This window comes from Melospiza melodia, chromosome Z (genome assembly GCF_035770615.1).
Source record: "Melospiza melodia melodia isolate bMelMel2 chromosome Z, bMelMel2.pri, whole genome shotgun sequence".
Taxonomy (NCBI): Eukaryota; Metazoa; Chordata; class Aves; order Passeriformes; family Passerellidae; genus Melospiza; species Melospiza melodia.
Genome location: NC_086226.1, coordinates 413,824 through 439,072, shown reverse-complemented (window position 1 = coordinate 439,072; position 25,249 = coordinate 413,824). Strand labels below are relative to the sequence as shown.

The 25,249-nt window shown below is 43.1% G+C and overlaps 1 protein-coding gene across 1 annotated transcript; it reads left to right on the top strand.

Annotated features, from left to right (window-relative positions):
- The first annotated feature begins 3,530 nt into the window (after positions 1-3,530).
- On the top strand, positions 3,531-23,698 carry SMAD4 (SMAD family member 4). The gene is given in 12 exon segments (XM_063180283.1): positions 3,531-3,843; positions 8,019-8,193; positions 9,141-9,170; positions 11,302-11,529; positions 12,322-12,432; positions 15,044-15,094; positions 18,251-18,434; positions 20,500-20,515; positions 20,517-20,669; positions 22,462-22,483; positions 22,486-22,599; positions 22,702-23,698. Coding segments are annotated over 12 exon segments (1,536 nt in total). The 5' UTR covers positions 3,531-3,603; the 3' UTR covers positions 22,914-23,698.
- The last annotated feature ends 1,551 nt before the right edge of the window (positions 23,699-25,249 follow it).

Below are 25,249 nucleotides of genomic sequence, written 5' to 3'. Positions count from 1 at the left end.
TTTTTGGACACCTTGTGGGCATTTTTTTGGGCACCCTGTGGGCATTTTTTTGGGCATTTTTTGGGCACCTTTTGGGCACCTAGTGGGCATTTCTTGGGCACTTTTTGGGCACCTTTTGGGCATTTTTTGGGCATTTTTTTGGGCATTTTTTGGGGCATTTTTTGGGCACCTTTTGGGCATTTTTTGGGCACCTTGTGGGCATTTCTTGGGCATTTTTTGGGCACCTTGTGGGCATTTTTTGGGCATTTTTTGGGCACCTTTTGGGCACTTTTTGGGCACCTTTTGGGCATTTTTTGGGGCATTTTTTTGGGCATTTTTTGGGCACTTTTTGGGCACCTTGTGGGCATTTTTTGGGCACCTTTTGGGCATTTTTTGGGCATTTTTTGGGCACCTTTTGGGCATTTTTGGGCACCTTTTGGGCATTTTTTTGGGCATTTTTTGGGCACCTTGTGGGCATTTTTTGGGCATTTTTTGGGCACCTTTTGGGCATTTTTTGGGCATTTTTTGGGCACCTTGTGGGCACTTTTTGGGCACTTTTTGGGCATTTTTTGGGCACCTTGTGGGCATTTTTTGGGCACCATTTGGGCATTTCTTGGGCATTTTTTGGGCATTTTTGGGGCATTTTTTGGGCATTTTTTGGGCACCTTTTGGGCATTTTTTGGGCACCTTTTGGGCACTTTTTGGGCATTTTTTGGGCACCTTTTGGGCATTTTTAGGGCACCTTGTGGGCATTTTTTGGGCATTTTTTTGGGCACATTTTGGGCACTTTTTGGGCACCTTTTGGGCATTTTTTGGGCATTTTTTTGGGCACCTTTTGGGCATTTTTTGGGCACCTTTTGGGTGCTGTCTGGGTGCCCCATGGTGCCCATTTTGGTGCCCATTTTGGTGCCCACAGGGTGAAATTTTAATTTTTTCCTTAAAATCCATGATTCCAATTTAATAATAATTTATGAATTTTAATTTTTTTAAATTAATTAATTAATTTATTTATTTTTAAAATCAATTAATTAATTAAAATCCATGCTCCCAATTTTAGAAATAATTTGTTAATTTTAATTTTTTTTAATTAATTAATTCATTAATTTGGAAAATTAATTGCAGAATTCAAATCCATGCTCCCAATTTTAGAAATAATTTATTTTTTTAATATTTTTTTTCATTAATTAATTCATTAATTTGGAAAATTAATTGCAGAATTCAAATCCATGCTCCCAATTTTAGAAATAATTTATTTTTTTAATATTTTTTTTTCATTAATTAATTAATTCATTTTTAAAATTCAATTTTTTTTGCCATTTTCTTTTCACATCCTGAGCATAAAAAGGAGAAAAAACCCCAAAATTTCAAAATTATTTTCATGTCGAAAAATTTAAATTTCAAAATTTCCAAATAATTTTCATGTCGAAAAATCCAAATTTCAAAATTTCAAAATTATTTTCATGTCGAAAAATCCAAATTTCAAAATTTCAAAATTTCAAAATTATTTTCATGTCGAAAAATCCAAATTTCAAAATAATTTCATGTCGAAAAATTAAAATTTCAAAATAATTACATGTCAAAAAATTAAAATTTCAAAATTTCCAAATCATTTTCATGTCGAAAAATCAAAATTTCAAAATTTCAAAATCATTTTCATGTCGAAAAATCCAAATTTCAAAATTTTGAAATTATTTTCATGTCGGAAAATCCAAATTTCAAAATAATTTCATGTCAAAAAATTAAAATTTCAAAATTATGAAATAATTTTCATGTCGAAAAACCCAAATTTCAAAATTTCAAAATAATTTTAATGTCGAAAAATTAAAATTTCAAAATTATTTTCAGGTCAAAAAATCAAAATTTCAAAATTTCAAAATTATTTTAATGTCGAAAAATCAAAATTTCAAAATTATTTTCATGTCGGAAAATTAAAATTAAAATTTCAAAATTATTTTCGTGTCGAAAAATCAAAATTTCGAAATAATTTTAATGTCGAAAAATTTAATAATTTAATGTCGAAAAATCAAAATTTCAAAATTTCAAAATTAATTTCATGTCGGAAAATCCAAATTTCAAAATTTCAAAATCATTTGCATGTCGAAAAATCCAAATTTCAAAATTTCAAAATTATTTTCATGTCGAAAAATCAAAATTTCAAAATAATTACATGTCAAAAAATTAAAATTTCAAAATTTTGAAATAATTTTCATGTCAAAAAATCAAAATTTCAAAATTTCCAAATAATTTTCATGTCGAAAAACCCAAATTTCAAAATTTCGAAATAATTTTAATGTTGATTTTTTTTTTTTCCCTCTCCTAGCTTTTACCTCGAGGTTTCGGTGGCGTCGTCGGCTGGAAAATCGTGAAAAAAAATCCAAATTTTGATTTCGCTCGGATTTTCTCGTGTTCACCACCTCAAAAATCACAAAAAAAATTCCAAAATTTTGATTTCATTTGGATTTTCTCGTGTTCCTCACCTCAAAAATCACAAAAAAAATTCCAAATTTTGATCTGAGAGAGTTTCATTGGGATCATCAGCTGGAAAATCGCGACGAAAATCGCAACAAAAAATCCAAAATTTGATTTTCGCTCTGATCTTCACCTGGAAAATCCCAAAAAAATTCCAAAAATTTTGATTTCATTCAGATCTTCTCGTGTTCCTCACCTCAAAAATCCCAAAAAAAAATCAAAAATTTTGATTTCACTCCGATCATCGCCTGGAAAATCCCAAAAAAAATTCCAAAAATTTTGATTTCGCTTGGATCTTCTTGACTTCACCACCTCAAAAATTGCAACAAAAAATCCAAAATTTTGATTTTGCTCGGATTTTCTCGTGTTCCTCACCTGGAAAATCCCAAAAAAAAATCGAAATTTTGATTTCTCTCCAATCTTCTGGTATTCACCACCTGGAAAAATCCCCCAAAAAATCGAAAATTTTGATTTCACTTGGATCTTCTCGTGTTCATCACTTCGAAAATCACAAAAAAAAATCAAAAATTTTGATCTGAAAGAGTTTGACTCGGATCTTCTCCTGTTCCTCACCTGGAAAATCGCAAAAAAAAATCCAAAATTTTGATTTCGCTCCGATCATCACCTGGAAAATCCCCCCAAAAAATCCAAAAATTTGATCTGGAAGACTTTCACTGGGATCATCACCTGGAAAATCACACAAAAAAAATCCCAAAATTTTGATTTCCCTGGGATCTTCTCGACTTCACCACCTCAAAAATCCCAAATAAAACCAAAATTTTGATCGGGACGGACGGACGGACGGACGGACAGACGCCAAAATTTGATTTCAGTTGGATCATCTGTTGATCATCACCTCAAAAATCCCCAAAAAAAACACCACAAAAATTTGATTTCGCTCGGATTTTCTCGTGTTCCTCACCTCCAAAATCCCAAATAAAATCAAGATTTTGATCTCGACGGACGGACGGACGGACAGACAGACGCCAAAATTTGATTTTACTCTTATCATCTCTTGATCATCACCTCAAAAATCCCCAAAATAACCCCAAAAATTCGATTTTGCTCGGATCTTCTCGACTTCACCACCTCCAAAATCCCAAATAAAATCAAAATTTTGACCGGGACGGACGCACGGACGGACAGACGGACGCCATGTCCATGCCCGCCACGCCCACCAGCAACGACGCCTGCCTGAGCATCGTGCACAGCCTGATGTGCCACCGGCAGGGCGGCGAGAGCGAGACCTTCGCCAAGCGCGCCATCGAGAGCTTGGTTAAAAAATTAAAAGAGAAAAAAGACGAGTTGGATTCGTTAATTACGGCGATAACGACCAACGGAGCGCATCCCAGCAAGTGCGTGACCATCCAGAGGACGCTGGACGGGAGGCTGCAGGTGGGTGAAAAAATTCGAAAAAATTTCGGTGGTTGAGGGTGGAGAAAATGCCAAAAAATTTGGGAGAAAATCCAAAAAATTGGGTGGAAAAAATGCAAAAATTTGGGAGAAAATGGAAAAAATTTGGGAGAAAATGCAAAAAAATTTGAAATTTGGGAGGTGTTGAGGGTGGGGACAAAGAAATAAAAATTGAAATTTTGGTGGAAAATGGAAAAAAAAGAGGTAAAATTTGGAAATTTAGAGAAATGAAATATGGAAATTTGGAGAAATAAAAGATTGAAATTTGGAGAAATAAAAGATTGAAAGTTGGAGAAATAAAAGATTGAAAGTTGGAGAAATAAAAGATCGAAATTTGGAGAAATAAAAGATTGGAAGTTGGAGAAATAAAATATGGAAAGTTGGAGAAATAAAAGATTGAAAGTTGGAGAAATCTCCAAATTTGGAGAAATAAAATTTCGAAATTTGGAGAAATTTCAAAATTTGGAGACATAAAATTTCGAAATTTGGAGAAATTTCGAAATTTGGAGAAATCAAAAATTCGAAATTTGGAGAAATTTCGAAATTTGGAGAAATCTCCAAATTTGGAGAAATAAAATTTCGAAATTTGGAGAAATAAAATTTCCAAAATTTGGAGAAATAAAATTTCGAAATTTGGAGAAAAAAAATGTCGAAAATTGGAGAAATCAAATTTCAAAATTTGGAGAAATTTCCAAATCTGGAGAAATAAAATTTCGAAATTTGGACAAATTTCGAAATTTGTAGAAATGAAACATCCAAATTTGGAGAAATCAAATTTCGAAATTTGGAGAAATAAAATTTCAAAATTTGAAGAAATTTCGAAATTTGGAGAAATAAAATTTTGAAATTTGGAGAAATAAAATTTTGAAATTTGGAGAAATAAAATTTCCAAAATTTGGAGAAATAAAATTTCGAAATTTCGAGAAATATTCAAATTTGGAGAAATAAAATTTCGAAATTTGGAGAAATAAAATTTCGAAATTTGGAGAAATCTCCAAATCTGGAGAAATAAAATTTCCAAATTTGGAGAAATAAAATTTCGAAATTTGGAGAAATAAAATTTCCAAATTTGGAGAAATCAAATTTCCAAATTGGGAGAAATCAAATTTCCAAAATTTGGAGAAATCTCGAAATTTGGAGAAATAAAATATCCAAATTTGGAGAAATTTCAAAATTTGGAGAAATCAAATTTCAAAATTTGGAGAAATCAAAATTTCGAAATTTGGAGAAATAAAATTTCGAAATTTGAAGAAATTTCAAAATTTGGAGAAATAAAATTCCGAAATTTGGAGAAATTTCCAAATTTGGAGAAATAAAATTTCGAAATTTGGAGAAATCAAATTTCAAAATTTGGAGAAATTTCCAAATCTGGAGAAATAAAATTTCAAAATTTGGAGAAATAAAATTTAAAAATTTGGAGAAATCAAATTTCGAAATTTGGAGAAATTTCGAAATCTGGAGAAATAAAATTTCCAAATTTGGAGAAATTTTGAAATTTGGAGAAATCAAATTTCCAAAATTTGGAGAAATAAAATTTCAAAATTTGGAGAAATAAAATTTCCAAAATTTGGAGAAATAAAATTTCTAAAATTTGGAGAAATACAATTTCGAAATTTGGAGAAATCAAATTTCAAAATTTGGAGAAATTTCAAAATTTGGAGAAATAAAAATTTCGAAATTTGGAAAAATAAAATTTCCAAATTTGGAGAAATTTCGAAATTTGGAGAAATAAAATTTCCAAAATTTGGAGAAATAAAATTTCCAAAATCTGGAGAAATAAAATTTTTAATTTTGGAGAAATAAAATTTCGAAATTTGGAGAAATTTCGAAATTTGGAGAAATCAAATTTCGAAATTTGGAGAAATAAAATTTCAAAATTTGGAGAAATTTCGAAATTTGGAGAACTAAAATTTCAAAATTTGGAGAAATTTCCAAATTTGGAGAAACAAAATTTCCAAAATTTAGAGAAATCTCCAAATTTGGAGAAATAAAATTTCAAAATTTGGAGAAACAAAATTTCGAAATTTGGAGAAACAAAATTTCAAAATTTGGAGAAATTTCGAAATTTGGAGAAATAAAATTTCGAAAATTTGGAAAAATCAAATTTCCAAATTTGGAGAAATAAAATTTCCAAATTTGGAGAAATAAAATTTCGAAATTTGGAGAAATCAAATTTCCAAAATTTGGAGAAATCAAATTTCGAAATTTGGAGAAATTTCCAAATCTGGAAAAATAAAATTTCGAAATTTGGAAAAATTTCGAAATTTGGAAAAATCAAATTTTGAAATTTGGAGAAATTTCCAAATTTGGAGAAAAATCCAAATCTGGACACCGCGGGCACCGGAGCTTTTGGTGCCAACCTTGCCCGCGGTGCCAACCTTGTGCCAGGGCATCGAGTGAGAATCCCAGAGCGGGCACCGAAGGCGTTGGCATTGGCTGAGGTGCCAACCTCCATTTTGTGTTGGAGCTGGTGCCAACCGTGCCAACCTTGCCCGTGGTGCCAACCCTGTGGCATCGACTCAACTGTGCCAGGGCATGGAGAATCACAGAGCTGGCACCAAACCTGTTGGCATTGGCTTGGCCTGATTGGCACACTTCCATTGTGTGCCCTTCATGCCAACCGTGCCCATGATGCCAACCCCATGGCATTGACCAAACTGTGCCAGGGCATCGAGAATCACAGAGCTGGCACCAAACCTGTTGGCATTGGGTTTGCCTGATTGGCACCTCCATTTGCCATTGTTGCTGGTGCCCTTCATGCCAGCCTTGCCCGTGGTGCCAACCCCATGGCATCAAGTCAACTGTGCCAGGCATTGAGTGAGAATCACAGGGCATCAAGTGAGAATGGCAGGACTGGCACCAAACCTGTTTCCCTTGGGCATGGCTGAGGTGCCCACCTCCATTTGGTGATGGAACTCATGCCAACCATGCCCATGATGCCAACCCCATGGCATCGACTCAACTGTGCCAAGCATTGAGTGAGAATCACAGGGCATCGACTCGACTGTGCCAGGGCATCGAGAATCCCAGACCTGGCACACCAAACCTGTTTCCCTTGGCATTGCCTGATTGGCACACCTCAATTTGGTGTTGTTGATGCCAACCATGCCCGTGATGCCAACCCCATGGCATTGACCAAACTGTGCCAGGGCATTGAGTGAGAATCACTGGGCATCGACTCAACTGTGCCAGGGCATCGAGTGAGAATCCCAGAGCGGGCACACAAAGGTGTTGGCATTGGCTGAGGTGCCAACCTCCATTTTGTGTTGGTGCTGGTGCCAACCCCAACCATGGTGCCAATCCCGTGCCATTGACCAAACTGTGCCAGGGCATGGAGAATCACAGAGCTGGCACCAAACCTGTTGGCATTGTGTTTCCCTGATTGGCACCTCCATTTGGCATTGTTGCTGGTGCCCTTCATGCCAACCGTGCCCGCCATGCCAACCCCATGGCATTGACTCAACTGTGCCAGGGCATTGACTGAACTGTGCCAAGGCATTGCCTGGCAATAATAATCCCACAGCTGGCACCAAACCTCTTTCCCTTGGCATTGCCTGATCTGCCCACCTCAATTGGGTGCTGTTCATGCCAACCATGCCCATGATGCCAACCCCATGGTATCAAGTCAACTGTGCCAGGGCATTGATTGAGAATCACTGTGCCAGGGCATTGAGAATCACAGACCTGGCACCAAACCTGTTGGCATTGTGTTTTCCTGATTGGCACCTCCATTTGGCATTGTTGCTGGTGCCAACCCTGACCGTGGTGCCAACCTTGTGCCATTGACTCAAACTGTGCCAAGCATTGAGTGAGAATCACAGGGCATCGACTGAACTGTGCCAGGGCATTGAGAATCACAGACCTGGCACCAAACCTGTTGGCATTGGGTTTGCCTGATTGGCACCTCCATTTGGCATTGTTGCTGGTGCCCTTCATGCCAACCATGCCCATGATGCCAACCCCATGGCATTGACCAAACTGTGCCAGGCATTGAGTGAGAATCACAGGACATTGAGTCCACTGTGCCAGGGCATCGAGTGAGACTCACAGCTGGCACCAAACCTGTTTCCCTTGGGTTTGCCTGATTGGCACACTTCCATTGTGTGCCCTTCATGCCAACCATGCCCGTGATGCCAACCCCGGTGCCCGTTCCGCAGGTGGCAGGCCGCAAGGGATTCCCGCACGTCATCTACGCCCGCCTGTGGCGCTGGCCCGACCTGCACAAGAACGAGCTGAAGCACGTCAAGTATTGCCAGTTCGCCTTCGACCTCAAGTGCGACAGCGTCTGCGTCAACCCCTACCACTACGAGCGCGTGGTGTCGCCTGGCATCGGTGAGTGCCCGCCAAGGTGCCAACCGGCCGAGATGTCACGGGTTTTGGGCGCAGGTTTGAGTTGGCACCACTAATTTTGGTGTTGTGTTTGGCAATGGAAATTGTTGGGTATGGAGGGAGATTTTTTGGGATTTTTTGGGGTTTGGGTGGTGCCAGGGTAGGGGTGGGTGGCACAGGTTGGCATCAAGTTGGTACAGGTAAGCATTGGGGTGGAATGGGTTGGGTATTGGGTTGGCACAGGTTGGCATCGGGCTGGAAAACAGGTTGGCATTGGGTCTATGTTTGGAAGCCGCACTGTTGTTTGATTTGAAATTTTGATGAATGGGTTTTGAAATTTTTAAGAATGAGTTTTGAAATTTTGATGAATGAGTTTTGAAATTTTGATGAATGAGTTTTGAAATTTTGATGAATGGGTTTGAAATTTTGATGAATGGGTTTTGAAATTTTGATGAATGAGTTTTGAAATTTTTAAGAATGAGTTTGAAATTTGGATGAATGAGTTTTGAAATTTTGATGAATGAGTTTGAAATTTTTAAGAATGAGTTTGAAATTTTGATGAATGGGTTTGAAATTTTTAAGAATGAGTTTCGAAATTTTGATGAATGAGTTTTGAAATTTGGATGAATGAGTTTGAAATTTTTAAGAATGAGTTTGAAATTTTGATGAATGGGTTTTGAAATTTTGATGAATGGGTTTTGAAATTTGGATGAATGAGTTCTGAAATTTTTAAGAATGAGTTTGAAATTTTTAAGAATGAGTTTGAAATTTTGATGAATGAGTTGTGAAATTTTGAAGAATGAATTTTCCCCCTTGGGAAATTTTTTGGGGTTTGTGGCGGTGCCAGCCTAGGGGTGGTTGGCACAGGTTGGCATCGGGGTTGGCATTGGGGTGGCACCTTCAGTGCCACTTTTTCAAATCTCTACAAATGAATTTTTCTCCCTTGGCAGATCTGTCGGGGCTGACGCTGCAGAGCTCAGGTGGGTACCGATGCCAGGCGAGGTGCCAGGCTGTGCCCTGGCGGCGTTTTTGGGCTGGCACAAAGGTGCCCGCAGCCTTGGCATGGGGGCAAGGAGGAAGAAATGCATGCCATGTGTGCCAGTTCTGTGCCCATGTGTGTGCCCATGTGTGCCCTGTGTGTGCCAGCTCTGTGCCCATGTGTGTGCCAGTTTTGTGCCCATGTGTGTGCCCATCTGTGCCCATCTGTGCCCTCTGTCTGTGCCCATCTGTGCCCTCTGTCTGTGCCCATCTGTGCCAGTTCTGTGCCCATCCGTGCCCTCTGTCCATGCCCTGTGTGTGCCAGCTCTGTGCCCATCTGTGCCCTCTGTCCGTGCCCCCTCAGTGCCCATTCCGTGCCCTTTCCATGCCCCCTCAGTGCCCATTCTGTGCCCATATCTGTGCCCTTTCTGTGCCCCCTCAGTGCCCATTCTGTGCCCATCTGTGCCCTCTGTCTGTGCCCTGTGTGTGCCAGTTCTGTCCCCATCTGTGCCCTCTGTCTGTGCCCTGTGTGTGCCCATTCTGTGCCCATCTGTGTGCCCTTTCCATGCCCCCTCAGTGCCCATTCTGTGCTCTTTCCGTGCCCCCTCAGTGCCCATTCTGTGCCCATTCTGTGCCCATCTGTGCCCTCTGTCCGTGCCCCCTCAGTGCCCATATCCGTGCCCTTTCCATGCCCCCTCTGTGCCCTCTGTCTGTGCCCATCCGTGCCCTTTCCATGCCCTGTGTGTGCCCATTCTGTGCCCATCTGTGCCCTCTGTCTGTGCCCATTCCGTGCCCTTTCCATGCCCATTCTGTGCCCATCTGTGTGCCCTTTCCATGCCCCCTCAGTGCCCATTCTGTGCCCATATCTGTGCCCTTTCCATGCCCCCTCTGTGCCCTCTGTCTGTGCCCATCCGTGCCCTTTCCATGCCCTGTGTGTGCCCATTCTGTGCCCATCTGTGCCCTCTGTCTGTGCCCATCTGTGCCAGTTCTGTGCCCATCTGTGCCCTCTGTCTGTGCCCCTCCGTGCCCTCTGTCCATGCCCTGTGTGTGCCAGTTCTGTGCCCATCTGTGCCCTCTGTCTGTGCCCTGTGTGTGCCAGTTCTGTCCCCATCTGTGCCCATTCTGTGCCCATCTGTGCCCTCTGTCTGTGCCCATCTGTGCCAGTTCTGTGCCCATCTGTGCCCATGTGTGTGCCAGTTCTGTGCCCATGTGTGCCCTCTGTCTGTGCCCATGTGTGTGCCCATCTGTGCCCTGTGTGTGCCAGCTCTGTGCCCATGTGTGCCCTCAGTCTGTGCCCATCCGTGCCCTCTGTCCATGCCCTGTGTGTGCCCATTCTGTGCCCATCTGTGCCCTCTGTCCGTGCCCCCTCAGTGCCCATTCTGTGCCCATGTGTGCCCTCTGTCTGTGCCAATGTGTGTGCCAGTTCTGTGCCCATGTGTGCCCTCTGTCCGTGCCCCCTCAGTGCCCATTCCGTGCCCTTTCCATGCCCCCTCAGTGCCCATTCTGTGCCCATATCTGTGCCCTCTGTCTGTGCCCATCCGTGCCCTCTGTCCATGCCCTCTGTGTGCCCATTCTGTGCCCATCTGTGCCCATTCTGTGCCCATCTGTGCCCTCTGTCCATGCCCTGTGTGTGCCCGTTCTGTGCCCATCTGTGCCCTCTGTCCGTGCCCATTCTGTGCCCTTTCCATGCCCCCTCAGTGCCCATTCCGTGCCCTTTCCATGCCCATTCTGTGCCCATCTGTGTGCCCTTTCCATGCCCCCTCAGTGCCCATTCTGTGCCCATCTGTGCCCTTTCCATGCCCATTCTGTGCCCATGTGTGCCCTCTGTCCGTGCCCTCTGTGTGCCAGCTCTGTGCCCATCTGTGCCCTCTGTCTGTGCCCATCCGTGCCCTTTCCATGCCCCCTCAGTGCCCATTCTGTGCCCATGTGTGTGCCAGTTCTGTGCCCATCTGTGCCCTCTGTCTGTGCCCATCTGTGCCCTTTCCATGCCCCCTCTGTGCCACTTCTATCCCCCTGTGTGTGCCCTTTCCATGCCCCCTCAGTGCCCATTCCGTGCCCATCTGTGCCCTCTATCCGTGCCCATCCGTGCCCTCTCTCCGTGCCCCCTTCAATGCCCGTTCCATGCCCGCACAGCCCCGCCCAGCCTGCTGGTCAAGGACGAATACGTGCCCGACTACGACGGGCAGCCGCCCTTGGCATCGGCCGACGGGCACTCGGTGCAAACCATCCAACACCCGCCTGCCAACCGTGCCAACTCCGAACCTTTCAGTGCCAACCCCGCCATGTTGGCACCACCCGAGGGCACCACCAGCGGCGGCGGCGGCGGCACCAACTTCCCCAACATTCCCGTGGCATCCACAAGTGAGCTGGGGGTTGGCACAAGGGGTGGTTGGCATCGGGGTGGGCACCTTGGTGGGCATTGCAAAGGGGGGTTGATGGCAAGAGATGCGCTGAGTCTGAGTGGTTTCGTCCAACATGAGCAGCCCTAAATCTGAATGGTTTCGCCCAATGTGAGCACCCCTAAATCTGAATGGTTTCGCCCAATACGAGCACCCAAAATGGTTTCACCCACCCCTAAATCTGAATGGTTTCGCCCAATAGGAGCACCCCTAAATCTGAATGGTTTCACCCAATATCAGCACCCCTAAATCTGAATGGTTTCACCCAATACGAGCACCCAAAATGGTTTCGCCCACCCCTAAATCTGAATGGTTTCGCCCAATATGAGCACCCCTAAGTCGGAATGGTTTCGCCCAATACGAGCCCCCAAAATGGTTTCACCCACCCCTAAATCTGAATGGTTTCACCCAATATGAGCACCCCTAAATCTGAATGGTTTCGCCCAATATCAGCACCCAAAATGGTTTCACCCACCCCTAAATCTGAATGGTTTCGCCCAATATGAGCACCCCAAAATGGTGCCACCCACCATGGGCACCCTGAGGCTGAGGGCTGGCACCCACTCCCACAGCTGGCACCCACTGCCAGCACCCTGAGGCTTTCCAGATGCCTTACCCAGTCAAACTTACGGACCAGCAGTGCCCCTGCCAGGTTGGCACCGATGCCATGCTGGCATTGATGCCATGTTGGCGCTGATGCCATGTTGGCATTGATGCCAAGCTGGCACTGATGCCAACCTGTATCTTTTTACAGACAGTACCACCAGCTGGACCGGAAGCCGCACGGCCGCCTACACGCCCAGCATGGCACACCATCAAAACGGGCACCTGCAGCACCACCCGCCCATGCACCCCGGGCATTACTGTAAGAGAACGGTGCCAGTCTGGCCGTGTGCCAGTCTGGCCGTGTGCCAGTCTGCCCGTGTGTGCCCTCACGGCCCCTTCATTTCGGCTCGGGAAACCCCTCATGGCTGCTTTGAAGCCCTCACGGCCCCTTCATTTCTGCTCGGGAAACCCCTCGTTTCTGCTCTGCCCCCTCACAGCACCCCCAAATTTCTGCCCCTGAACCCCCAAATTTCTGCCCCTGAACCCCAAATTTCTGCCCCTGAACCCCCAAATTTCTGCCCCTGAACCCCAATTTCTGCTCCTGAACCCCCAAATTTCTGCCCCTGAACCCCCAAATTTCTGCTCCTGAACCCCCAAATTTCTGCTTTGAAGCCCTCACGGCCCCTTCATTTCTGCTCGGGAAACCCCTCATTTCTGCTCTGCCCCCTCACAGCACCCCCAAATTTCTGCCCCTGAACCCCCAAATTTCTGCTTTGAACCCCTCATTTCTGCCCCTGAACCCCCAAATTTCTGCTTTGAACCCCTCATTTCTGCCCCTGAACCCCCAAATTTCTGCTTTGAACCCCAAATTTCTGCTCCTGAACCCCTCATTTCTGCTTTGAAGCCCTCACGGCCCCTTCATTTCTGCTCGGGAAACCCCTCATTTCTGCTCTGCCCCCTCACAGCACCCCCAAATTTCTGCCCCTGAACCCCAAATTTCTGCTTTGAACCCCAAATTTCTGCTTTGAACCCCAAATTTCTGCCCCTGAACCCCAAATTTCTGCTTTGAACCCCAAATTTCTGCCCCTGAACCCCAAATTTCTGCTTTGAACCCCAAATTTCTGCTTTGAACCCCTCACGGCCCCTTCATTTCTGCTCGGGAAACCCCTCGTTTCTGCTCTGCCCCCTCACAGCACCCCCAAATTTCTGCCCCTGAACCCCAAATTTCTGCTCCTGAACCCCAAATTTCTGCCCCTGAACCCCAAATTTCTGCCCCTGAACCCCCAAATTTCTGCTTTGAACCCCAAATTTCTGCCCCTGAACCCCCTCACGGCCCCTTCATTTCTGCTCGGGAAACCCCTCGTTTCTGCTCTGCCCCCTCACAGCACCCCCAAATTTCTGCTCCTGAACCCCTCATTTCTGCCCCTGAACCTCCAAATTTCTGCCCTTGAACCCCAAATTTCTGCCCCTGAACCCCTCATTTCTGCTCTGCCCCCTCACAGCACCCCCAAATTTCTGCCCCTGAACCCCAAATTTCTGCCCCTGAACCCCAAATTTCTGCCCCTGAACCCCAAATTTCTGCTTTGAACCCCTCATTTCTGCTCCTGAACCCCAAATTTCTGCCCCTGAACCCCAAATTTCTGCCCCTGAATCCCCTCACGGCCCCTTCATTTCTGCTCGGGAAACCCCTCGTTTCTGCTCTGCCCCCTCACAGCACCCCCAAATTTCTGCTCCTGAACCCCAAATTTCTGCTTCTGAACCCCAAATTTCTGCTTTGAAACCCTCATTTCTCCTCCTGAACCCCAAATTTCTGCTCCTGAACCCCAAATTTCTGCCCCTGAACCCCAAATTTCTCCTCCTGAACCCCTCATTTCTGCTTTGAAGCCCTCACGGCCCCTTCATTTCTGCTCGGGAAACCCCTCGTTACTGCTCTGCCCCCTCACAGCACCCCCAAATTTCTGCTTCTGAACCCCGAATTTCTGCCCCTGAACCCCTCATTTCTGCCCCTGAACCCCAAATTTCTGCTCCTGAACCCCCAAATTTCTGCTCCTGAACCCCTCATTTCTGCCCCTGAACCCCAAATTTCTGCTTTGAACCCCTCATTTCTGCTTTGAGGCCCTCACGGGCCCCTTCGTTTCTGCTCGGGAAACCCCTCGTTTCTGCTCTGCCCCCTCACAGCAGCCCCAAATTTCTGCCCCTGAACCCCAAATTTCTGCCCCTGAACCCCAAATTTCTGCTCCTGAACCCCAAATTTCTGCTTTGAACCCCTCATTTCTGCCCCTGAACCCCCAAATTTCTGCCCCTGAATCCCCTCACGGCCCCTTCATTTCTGCTCGGGAAACCCCTCGTTTCTGCTCTGCCCCCTCACAGCACCCCCAAATTTCTGCCCCTGAACCCCAAATTTCTGCCCCTGAACCCCAAATTTCTGCTCCTGAACCCCAAATTTCTGCTTTGAACCCCTCATTTCTGCTCCTGAACCCCAAATTTCTGCCTCTGAATCCCCTCACGGCCCCTTCATTTCTGCTCGGGAAACCCCTCGTTTCTGCTCTGCCCCCTCACAGCACCCCCAAATTTCTTCCCCTGAACCCCAAATTTCTGCCCCTGAACCCCCAAATTTCTGCTTTGAACCCCAAATTTCTGCCCCTGAACCCCAAATTTCTGCCCCTGAACCCCTCATTTCTGCTCCTGAACCCCAAATTTCTGCCCCTGAACCCCTCATTTCTGCCCCTGAACCCCCAAATTTCTGCCCCTGAACCCCAAATTTCTGCCCCTTAACCCCAAATTTCTGCCCCTGAACCCCAAATTTCTGCTTTGAACCCCTCATTTCTGCCCCTGAACCCCAAATTTCTGCTCGTGAACCCCTCATGGCCCCCTCACAGCGAGCTTCTCCTGCTTTTCTCACTTGTCCCTTTTGTCTCCCTTGATTCCAGGGCCGGTCCATAACGAGTTGGCATTCCAGCCGCCCATCTCCAACCATCCTGGTGAGTTATGCCCGGCGGGCACGGCGGGCACGGCGGGCATCGTGGCACTGATGGTGTGCCCAGTGTGCCAGGGTGTGCCCGGGTGTGTCTGAGTGTGCCAGGGTGTGCCCAGGAGTGTCTGAGTGTGTCTGGGGCCGTGCCCAGGTGTGTCTGGGGCTGTGCCCAGGTGTGCCCAGGTGTGTCTGGGGCTGTGCCCAGGTGTGCCAGGCTGTGCCCAGGCGTGTGATATTATTTATTATATATTATGTATTATGTATTATACATTATTATATAAATATATAATTATAATATGCAAATTTATTCTTATAAAATCGCGATTTGCATATTCCGGAATGTTAATTATACTTAATATGACATCATAATCATTCTCATAATTATAATATTCAGTCACATGATCTATAACACCTTATATATTAGACATTATTGTAGAAATAGGCAATGATATATAATATGCAAATTTATTATTATTATAAAATCGCGATTTACATATTCTAGAATCCTTGTCATGCTTAATGTGATATCATAATAATTATCATAATTATAATAATTCTAATAATATAGAATAAATGAATACCATCAAATCAGCCTTCTGAGGCACAGAGTCAGGATTCTCACCTCCTCCCTGATCCTGGCGCCCCTGTGTGTGTATAGTATGTTATATGTTATATGTTATATGTTATATGTTATATGTTATATGTTATATATTATATATATTATATATTATATATTATATATATTATATATTATACATTATACATTATACATTTTACATTATACATTACACATTATATGTAACACATTATACCTTATATATTATATATTTTTGCATAAATACGCAATAATATCTCTATTATGGAAAGATATTCTTATAAAATTACTGTTTATATATTATAGAATCCTGATTTTATATATATATATATATGTATATATATATATATATATATATATATATATATTTATTTATTTATTTGTTTATTTATATTTATTTATTTATATATTTATTTATATTTATTGATTTATTTATTTATATTTATATTTATATTAATTTATTTATATGTGTGTGTGTGTGTGCTGAGTGTGTGTGCGTGCGTGTTGTCGTGCAGCTCCGGAGGACTGGTGCTCCATTATATGTTATATGTTATATATTATATATTTTATGTTATATATTATATGTTATATGTTATGTATTATATATTCTATATTCTATATTCTATATTATACATTATACATTATACATTACATATTATACATTATACATTATACATTATACATTATACATTATACATTATAAATTATACATTATACATTATACATTTTACATTATACATTATACATTATATATTATACATTATACATTATACATTATACATTATACATTATATATTATACATTATACATTATATATTATGCATTATACATTATAAATTATACATTATACATTATACATTATACATTATACATTATACATTTTACATTATACATTATACATTATACATTATATATTATGCATTATACATTACATATTATATATTACACATTATACATTATACATTTTACATTATACATTATACATTTTACATTATACATTATACATTATACATTATACATTACATATTATACATTATACATTATACATTATATATTATACATTATACATTATACATTATATATTATACATTATACATTATACACTATACAATATACATTATACATTATACATTTTACATTATACATTATATATTATACATTATACATTATACATTATATATTATACATTATATATTATACATTATACATTATACATTATACATTATACATTTTACATTATACATTATACATTTTACATTATACATTATACATGATACATTTTACATTATACATTATACATTATACATTATACATTATACATTTTACATTATACATTATATATTAGACATTATACATTATATATTATACATTATACATTATATATTATACATTATACATTTTACATTATACATTACATATTATACATTATACATTATACATTATATATTATACATTATACATTGTATATTATATATTACACATTACACATTATACATTATACATTATACATTATACATTATACATTATATATTATACATTATACATTATATATTATACATTATACATTATATATTATGCATTATACATTATACATTATACATTATACATTATATATTATAAATTATACATTATAAATTATACATTTTACATTATACATTATATATTATACATTATATATTATATATTATACATTATACATTATATATTATACATTATACATTATACATTTTACATTATACATTATACATTATACATTATACATTATATATTATACATTATACATTTTACATTATACATTATACATTATACATTATACATTATACATTATACATTATACATTATACATTATACATTATATATTATACATTATACATTTTACATTATACATTTTACATTATACATTTTACATTTTACATTATGCATTATACATTATACATTATTTATTATACACTATACATTATAAATTATACATTATACATTATACATTTTACATTATAAATTATACATTATACATTATATATTATATATTATATATTATACATTTTACATTATACATTATACATTATACATTATACATTATACATTACACATTACACATTATACATTATACATTATATATTATACATTATACACTATACAATATACATTATACATTTTACATTTTACATTATATATTATACATTATACATTATACATTATACATTATACATTATACATTTTACATTATACATTACATATTATACATTATACATTATGCATTTTACATTACACATTATACATGATACATTTTACATTATACATTATACATTATATATTATACATTTTACATTATACATTATACATTATATAATATACATTATACATTATATATTTACATTATACATTATACATTATACATCATATATAACACCTTATATATTACGCATTATGTAATATATATTGTATTTTATACATTACACATTACACATTACACATTCCACATTCCACATTATACACTACACATCACATATAATACATTATACATCATCCATTATATATTATAAACAACACCCTACATATTCCCCGCAGCTCCCGAGTACTGGTGCTCCATCGCCTACTTCGAGATGGACGTGCAGGTGGGCGAGACCTTCAAGGTTCCTTCCAGCTGCCCCATCGTCACCGTCGACGGCTACGTCGACCCCTCCGGCGGCGACCGCTTCTGCCTGGGCCAGTTGTCCAACGTGCACCGGACGGAGGCCATCGAGCGAGCAAGGTGCCGTCTGTGTGTCCGTGTGTCTGTGTGTCTGTGTGTCCGTGTGTCTGTGTGTCTGTGTGTGTGTGTGTGTGTGTGTGTGCAGGGCACAGGTTCTGCTTGGGCCCAGCTGTCCAACGTGCACCGGACGGAGGCCATCGAGCGAGCGAGGTATTGTGTGTGTCCGTGTGTCTGTCTGTGTGTCTGTGTGTGTGTGTGCTCTGTGTGTGTGTGCTGCGTGTGTGTGTGCTGGGTGTGTGTATGTTTGTGTGTGTGCTGGGTGTGTGTGAGTGACCTGAGTGTGCTCTGTGTGTGTGTTTGTGTCTCTGTGTGTGTGCTGGGTGTGATCAGCTCTGTGTGTGTGTGTGTGTGTGCTCTGTGTGTGTGTGTGTGTGTGTGTGTGTGTTGGGTGTGATCAGCTCTGTGTGTGTGCTGCGTGTGTGTGTGCTGGGTGTGTGTATGTTTGTGTGTGTGCTGGGTGTGTGTGAGTGACCTGAGTGTGCTCTGTGTGTGTGTTTGTGTCTCTGTGTGTGTGCTGGGTGTGATCAGCTCTGTGTGTGTGTGTGTGCTCTGTGTGTGTGCTGTGTGTGTGTGTGTGCTGAGTGTGATCATCTCTGTGTGTGTGTTTGTGTGTGTGTGTGCTGGGTGTGTGTTATCAGCTCTGTGTGTGTGCGTGTGCGTGCTCTATGTGTGTGTGTGTGCGTGTGCTGGGTGTGTGTTATCAGCTCTGTGTGTGTGTGTGTGTGCTGAGTGTGATCAGCTCTGTGTGTGTGCTGCGTGTGTGTATGTTTGTGTGTGTGCTGGGTGTGTGTGAGTGACCTGAGTGTGCTCTGTGTGTGTGTTTGTGTCTCTGTGTGTGTGCTGGGTGTGATCAGCTCTGTGTGTGTGTGTGTGCTCTGTGTGTGTGCTGTGTGTGTGTGTGTGCTGAGTGTGATCAGCTCTGTGTGTGTGCTGCGTGTGTGTGTGCTGGGTGTGTGTATGTTTGTGTGTGTGCTGGGTGTGTGTGAGTGACCTGAGTGTGCTCTGTGTGTGTGTTTGTGTCTCTGTGTGTGTGCTGGGTGTGATCAGCTCTGTGTGTGTGTGTGTGCTCTGTGTGTGTGCTGTGTGTGTGTGTGTGCTGGGTGTGATCAGCTCTGTGTGTGTGTTTGTGTGTGTGTGTGTGCCGGGTGTGTGTTATCAGCTCTGTGTGTGTGTGTGTGCGTGCTCTATGTGTGGGTGTGTGTGTGTGTTGGGTGTGATCAGCTCTATGTGTGTGTTTGTGTGAGTGACCTGAGTGTGCCCTGGTGTGTGTGTGTGTGTGTGTGCTCGGTGTGTGTGTGTGTGTGTGTGCTGGGTGTGTGTGTGTGTTTGTGTGTGTGTGCTCTGTGTGTGTGTGTGTGTGTGTGTGTGCTGAGTGTGATCAGCTCTGTGTGTGTGCTGCGTGTGTGTGTGCTGGGTGTGTGTATGTTCGTGTGTGTGCTGGGTGTGTGTGAGTGACCTGAGTGTGCTCTGTGTGTGTGTTTGTGTCTCTGTGTGTGTGCTGGGTGTGATCATCTCTATGTGTGTGTGTGTGTGTGTGATCATCTCTATGTGTGTGTGTGTGTGATCATCTCTGTGTGTGTGTGTGTGTGATCATCTCTATGTGTGTGTGTGTGTGATCATCTCCATGTGTGTGTGTGTGTGTGTGTGATCATCTCTATGTGTGTGTGTGTGTGTGATCATCTCTATGTGTGTGTGTGTGTGTGTGTGTATGTTTGTGTGTGTGTCTGTGTGTGCTCTATGTATGTTTACGCGTGTATGTTTCCGTATGTCCTCTGTATGTCTGTCTGTGTCTCTCTGTGTGTATGTGCCGGCTGTCACCACCTCTACCCATCCCTCCCACCCCCCTACAAGCCTTGCTGCCACACGTGTGCATTTCCTGCAACGCCTCTCCACCCTCACTCCGCCACCTGCATTTCCTGCAACACCCCTCCCCCCTCACCGCATCACATGCATTGCTGCCCACACCCCATCCCCCTTCAGCGTTTGCATTTCCTGCAACACCCCTCCCCCCTCACCGCAACGCATGCATTGCTGCCCACACCCCATCCCCCTCTCTCCCCCGCAGGTTGCACATCGGCAAGGGGCGTGCAGCTGGAGTGCAAGGGCGAGGGCGACGTCTGGGTGCGCTGCCTGAGCGACCACGCCGTCTTCGTGCAGAGCTACTACCTGGACCGCGAGGCCGGCCGAGCGCCCGGCGACGCCGTGCACAAAATCTACCCCAGCGCCTACATCAAGGTGGGCACCGGGGCGGGCAAAGTTGGCACCGGGCGGAAAAACAGATTTTTTTGGGGGGGGGTTTTAGAATGGGGGTTCAGGGTAAAGGAGTGGAAGTGTTGGGAATGGCGGGGTGGGGAGGGAATGGGATGGGGAAGTGGGGAAGGAATGGGATTGGGGCTGGGAAGGAATGGCATCGGGATTGGAATGGGATCGGGGCTGGGGAAGGAATGGGATCGGGAGTGGAAGGGAAGGAATGGGCTCGGGACTGGAAGTGTTGGAAATGGGGAAGGAATGGGATCAGGACTGGGGAAGAAATGGGATCGGGACTGGAAGTGTTGGAAATGGGGAAGGAATGGGATCAGGACTGGGGAAGAAATGGGATCGGGACTGGAAGTGTTGGAAATGGGGAAGGAATGGGATCAGGACAGGAATGGGATCAGGACTGGAAGTGTTGAGGAAGGAATGGGATCGGGACTGGAAGTGAAGGAATGGGATCAGGACTGGAATGGGATCGGGACTGGAATGGGATGGGGACTGGAATGGGATCGGGACTGGAATGGGATCAGGACTGGAATGGGATCGGGACTGGAATGGGATCAGGAGTGGAATGGGATCAGGAGTGGAATGGGATCAGGACTGGAATGGGATCAGGACTGGAATGGGATCAGGACTGGAAATGTTGGAAATGGGATCGGGATTGGAAATGTTGGAAATGGAAATGTTGGAAATGGGATCGGGACTGGAAATGTTGGAAATGGAAATGTTGGAAATGGGATCAGGACTGGAAATGTTGGAAATGGGATCGGGACTGGAAATGTTGGAAATGGGATCGGGGCTGGAAATGTTGGAAATGGAAATGTTGGAAATGGGATCGGGATTGGAAATGTTGGAAATGGGATCAGGACTGGAAATGTTGGAAATGGGATCGGGATTGGAAATGTTGGAAATGGGATCGGGACTGGAAATGTTGGAAATGGAAATGTTGGAAATGGGATCGGGGACTGGAAATGTTGAAATGGAAATGTTGGAAATGGGATCGGGATTGGAAATGTTGGAAATGGGATCGGGGCTGGAAATGTTGGAAATGGAAATGTTGGAAATGGGATCGGGACTGGAAATGTTGGAATGGAAATGTTGGAAATGGGATCGGGACTGGAAATGTTGGAAATGGAAATGTTGGAAATGGGATCGGGATTGGAAATGTTGGAAATGGAAATGTTGGAAATGGGATCAGAACTGGAAATGTTGGAAATGGGATCGGGACTGGAAATGTTGGAAATGGAAATGTTGGAAATGGGATCGGGATTGGAAATGTTGGAAATGGGATCGGGACTGGAAATGTTGGAAATGGAAATGTTGGAAATGGGATCGGGGCTGGAAATGTTGGGAATGGGATCGGGGACTGGAAATGTTGGAAATGGAAATGTTGGAAATGGGATGGGGACTGGAAATGTTGGAAATGGAAATGTTGGAAATGGGATCGGGACTGGAAATGTTGGAAATGGGATCGGGACTGGAAATGTTGGAAATGGAAATGTTGGAAATGGGATCGGGACTGGAAATGGGATCGGGATTGGAAATGTTGGAAATGGAAATGTTGGAAATGGGATCGGGACTGGAAATGTTGGAATGGAAATGTTGGAAATGGGATCGGGGCTGGAAATGTTGGAAATGGAAATGTTGGAAATGGGATCGGGACTGGAAATGTTGGAAATGGAAATGTTGGAAATGGGATGGGGACTGGAAATGTTGGAAATGGAAATGTTGAAATGGCAGGATTGGAATTTTTGGAATTTTTTCCCCGTCGCAGGTTTTCGACCTGCGGCAGTGCCACCGCAGATGCAGCAGCAGGCGGCCACGGCGCAGGCGGCGGCAGCGGCGCAGGCGGCAGCCGTGGCAGGAAACATCCCCGGGCCCGGCTCCGTGGGTGGCATCGCGCCCGCCATCAGTGAGTGGGCACAGGGACAGGGACACTGGGTGCAGTGAATGCACAGGAATGGCTGCATTGAATGCACAGAATGCTTGCAATAAATGCATCTCTCACATGCAGGCCTCTCCGCCGCCGCCGGCATCGGCGTGGACGACCTGCGGCGCCTCTGCATTTTGCGCATGAGCTTCGTCAAGGGCTGGGGCCCCGATTACCCGCGCCAAAGCATCAAGGAGACGCCGTGCTGGATCGAGATCCACCTGCACCGAGCGTTGCAACTTTTGGATGAAGTGCTGCACACCATGCCCATCGCCGACCCGCAGCCGCTGGATTGAGCCGGCGCATTTCCTGCATCGTCGCGTCGCCGTTTGCCCACTTTGCTCGGAGCAAAACGCGCAGGATTTGGAAGAATTTCCCAAATTTGCAGGATTTGGAACTGCGCCGGAGTCGTCGCATCCCAGCTGTGCCCACCGTGGGCTGTGGGGCACAACTCTGCCGTCCCTGTGCCCACATCACAGCTGTGCCCACCCTGAGTGCCCCCGGCCGCGCCTTTGGGCCTTGTGTCCCCTCAGGTCTCCGCCCCTTCTGCCGCCGCCCCGCCCCAGCGAATTTCCGCCCTCACCGCGAGAACAACCCTAATTATTCCCAATTAATCATTAAAATTAATCATTGCAATTATAATTCCAATTAATCATCGCAATTTATCATTACATTTAATTATTCCGACTCCCCGCCATCCAAGATGGCGGCCCCCGTGTCGTCACGTGATGCTTTTCCAAGATGGCGGCGCCCAGGCTTTCCCGCGCATTCCGCAACAAGATGGCGGCGCCCACGTTTTCCCGCGCTTTCCGGCAACAAGATGGCGGCGCCCAGCGGCGACTTCCGGCAACAACAAGATGGCGGCGCCCAGCTCGGCCTTTTCTTATCTCCTTTTGATAAGCGCTCAACGGAATTCCCGGTAGTTTTTTTTTGTAGCTTCCTGTACGTTTTTTTGGTTTTTTTGGTTTCATTAGGAGCTAGTCGGTGAAAAATATAATTTTCACAAAATATAATGTAGCTAAATTTGCTGAAATTCTGTAATTCAGAGTTATGGTTTTTGATTAAAAAAAGGAAAAAATTCCGGTCTGGGCTCTGTTGTTTCGTTGAGGTTTGGGGAGGCGAGTTCGTGAGGGCCGGGGTCGGAGCTGCGGTTCCAGGGTTTTATTTTATTTTATTTTTATTTTAATCCAGTTTCTGGGATTTTTGGGAGATTTTTTTTTTATTTTTTTGATTTTTGGGGATTTTTTCGGGATTTTTTTGGTGGATTTTTTTGCTGGGAATCTTGAGGCGCCCGCGAGCGGCTCCCGCCCCCTTTTATTTTTCTCCTTTTTTTTGTCCATTTTTCTCTTTTTTTCCCTCAAATTTTCGCTAAAATTGCCCGGAACACCCAGGAGATGAAGCGAGGAAGGATTAAAAGGTAAAAATTTCCAGGTTTTTATTAAAAACCCCCCGAAAAATCGGAATTAATTCGACCACGCCCCCTTCCCCCCCACCCCTTCCCCTCAGAGGCGCCGGCGAGCGGCTCCAGCCCCTTTTTATTCCAAATTTTTCTCTTTTTTTTTGCCCATTTTTCCTCTTTTTTCCCTCAAATTTTCGCTAAAATTGCCCGGAACACCCCGAAGATGAAGCGAGGAAGGATTAAAAGGTAAAAATTTCCAGGTTTTTATTAAAAACCCCCCAAAAATCGGAATTAATTCGACCACTCCCCCTTTCCCCCCCCCTTCCCCTCAGAGGCCTCTGAGGGCGCCGGCGAGCGGCTCCCGCCCCTTTTTTATTCCCAATTTTTCTCTTTTTTTTGTCCATTTTCCCCTTTTTTTCCCTCAAATTTTCGCTAAAATTGCCCGGAACGCCCAGGAGATGAAGCGAGGAAGGATTTAAACGCAAAACTTCCAGGTTTTTATCGGATTTTTCTTTGTTTTTCCAAGGTTTGGGAGGGTTTTGTTCGCGTGAGGGGAGGGATCGAGCGGCGCGGCGCGAGGGGATAAAAGAGCTAAAAATTAATTTTTTTTTACCCCCAGAATTGCGATTTTTACCCCAAAATTCCCAGTTTTAATCCCTTAAACCTTAAATTTTTAACCCTAAAACTCCCGGATTTTAAACCCCAAAAATTCCGGATTTTTTCCCCTCACGATTCCCATGTTTTCCCCTTCCAAGACCCAAACTGGCCGGGTTTTAACCCCTAAAATTCCCATTTTTTTCCAAAAATTCCCAATTTTTTCACCCAAAATTCCCAATTTTTAACTCCCAAACGTTAAGTTATTAACCCTAAAAGGTTTTTTAATGAATTTTTTGGGTTTTTTTGGCATTTTCAGGTGGGCACAGAATGGAAATCTCCTGGATTTGGCTCCTGGTGCTGCTGGCGGGGACAAAGGGACAGCAAAAATCCAAAGGTGAGAGCCCAAAAAATCCCCCAAAATTCCCAAAAAAAAAATCCTAAAATTAAAAAAAAATGAAAAACAAGGGAAAAAATTGAGGCAAAATGGGAAAAAATTGGGAAAAAATGGAGGAAAAATGGGAATAAAATGGGGGAAAATTGAGAATAAAATTGGGGGAAAAATTGAGAAAAAATGGGAATAAAATGAAAATAAAATGGGGAAAATTGAGGAAAAATGAGAATAACATGGGAAAAAAA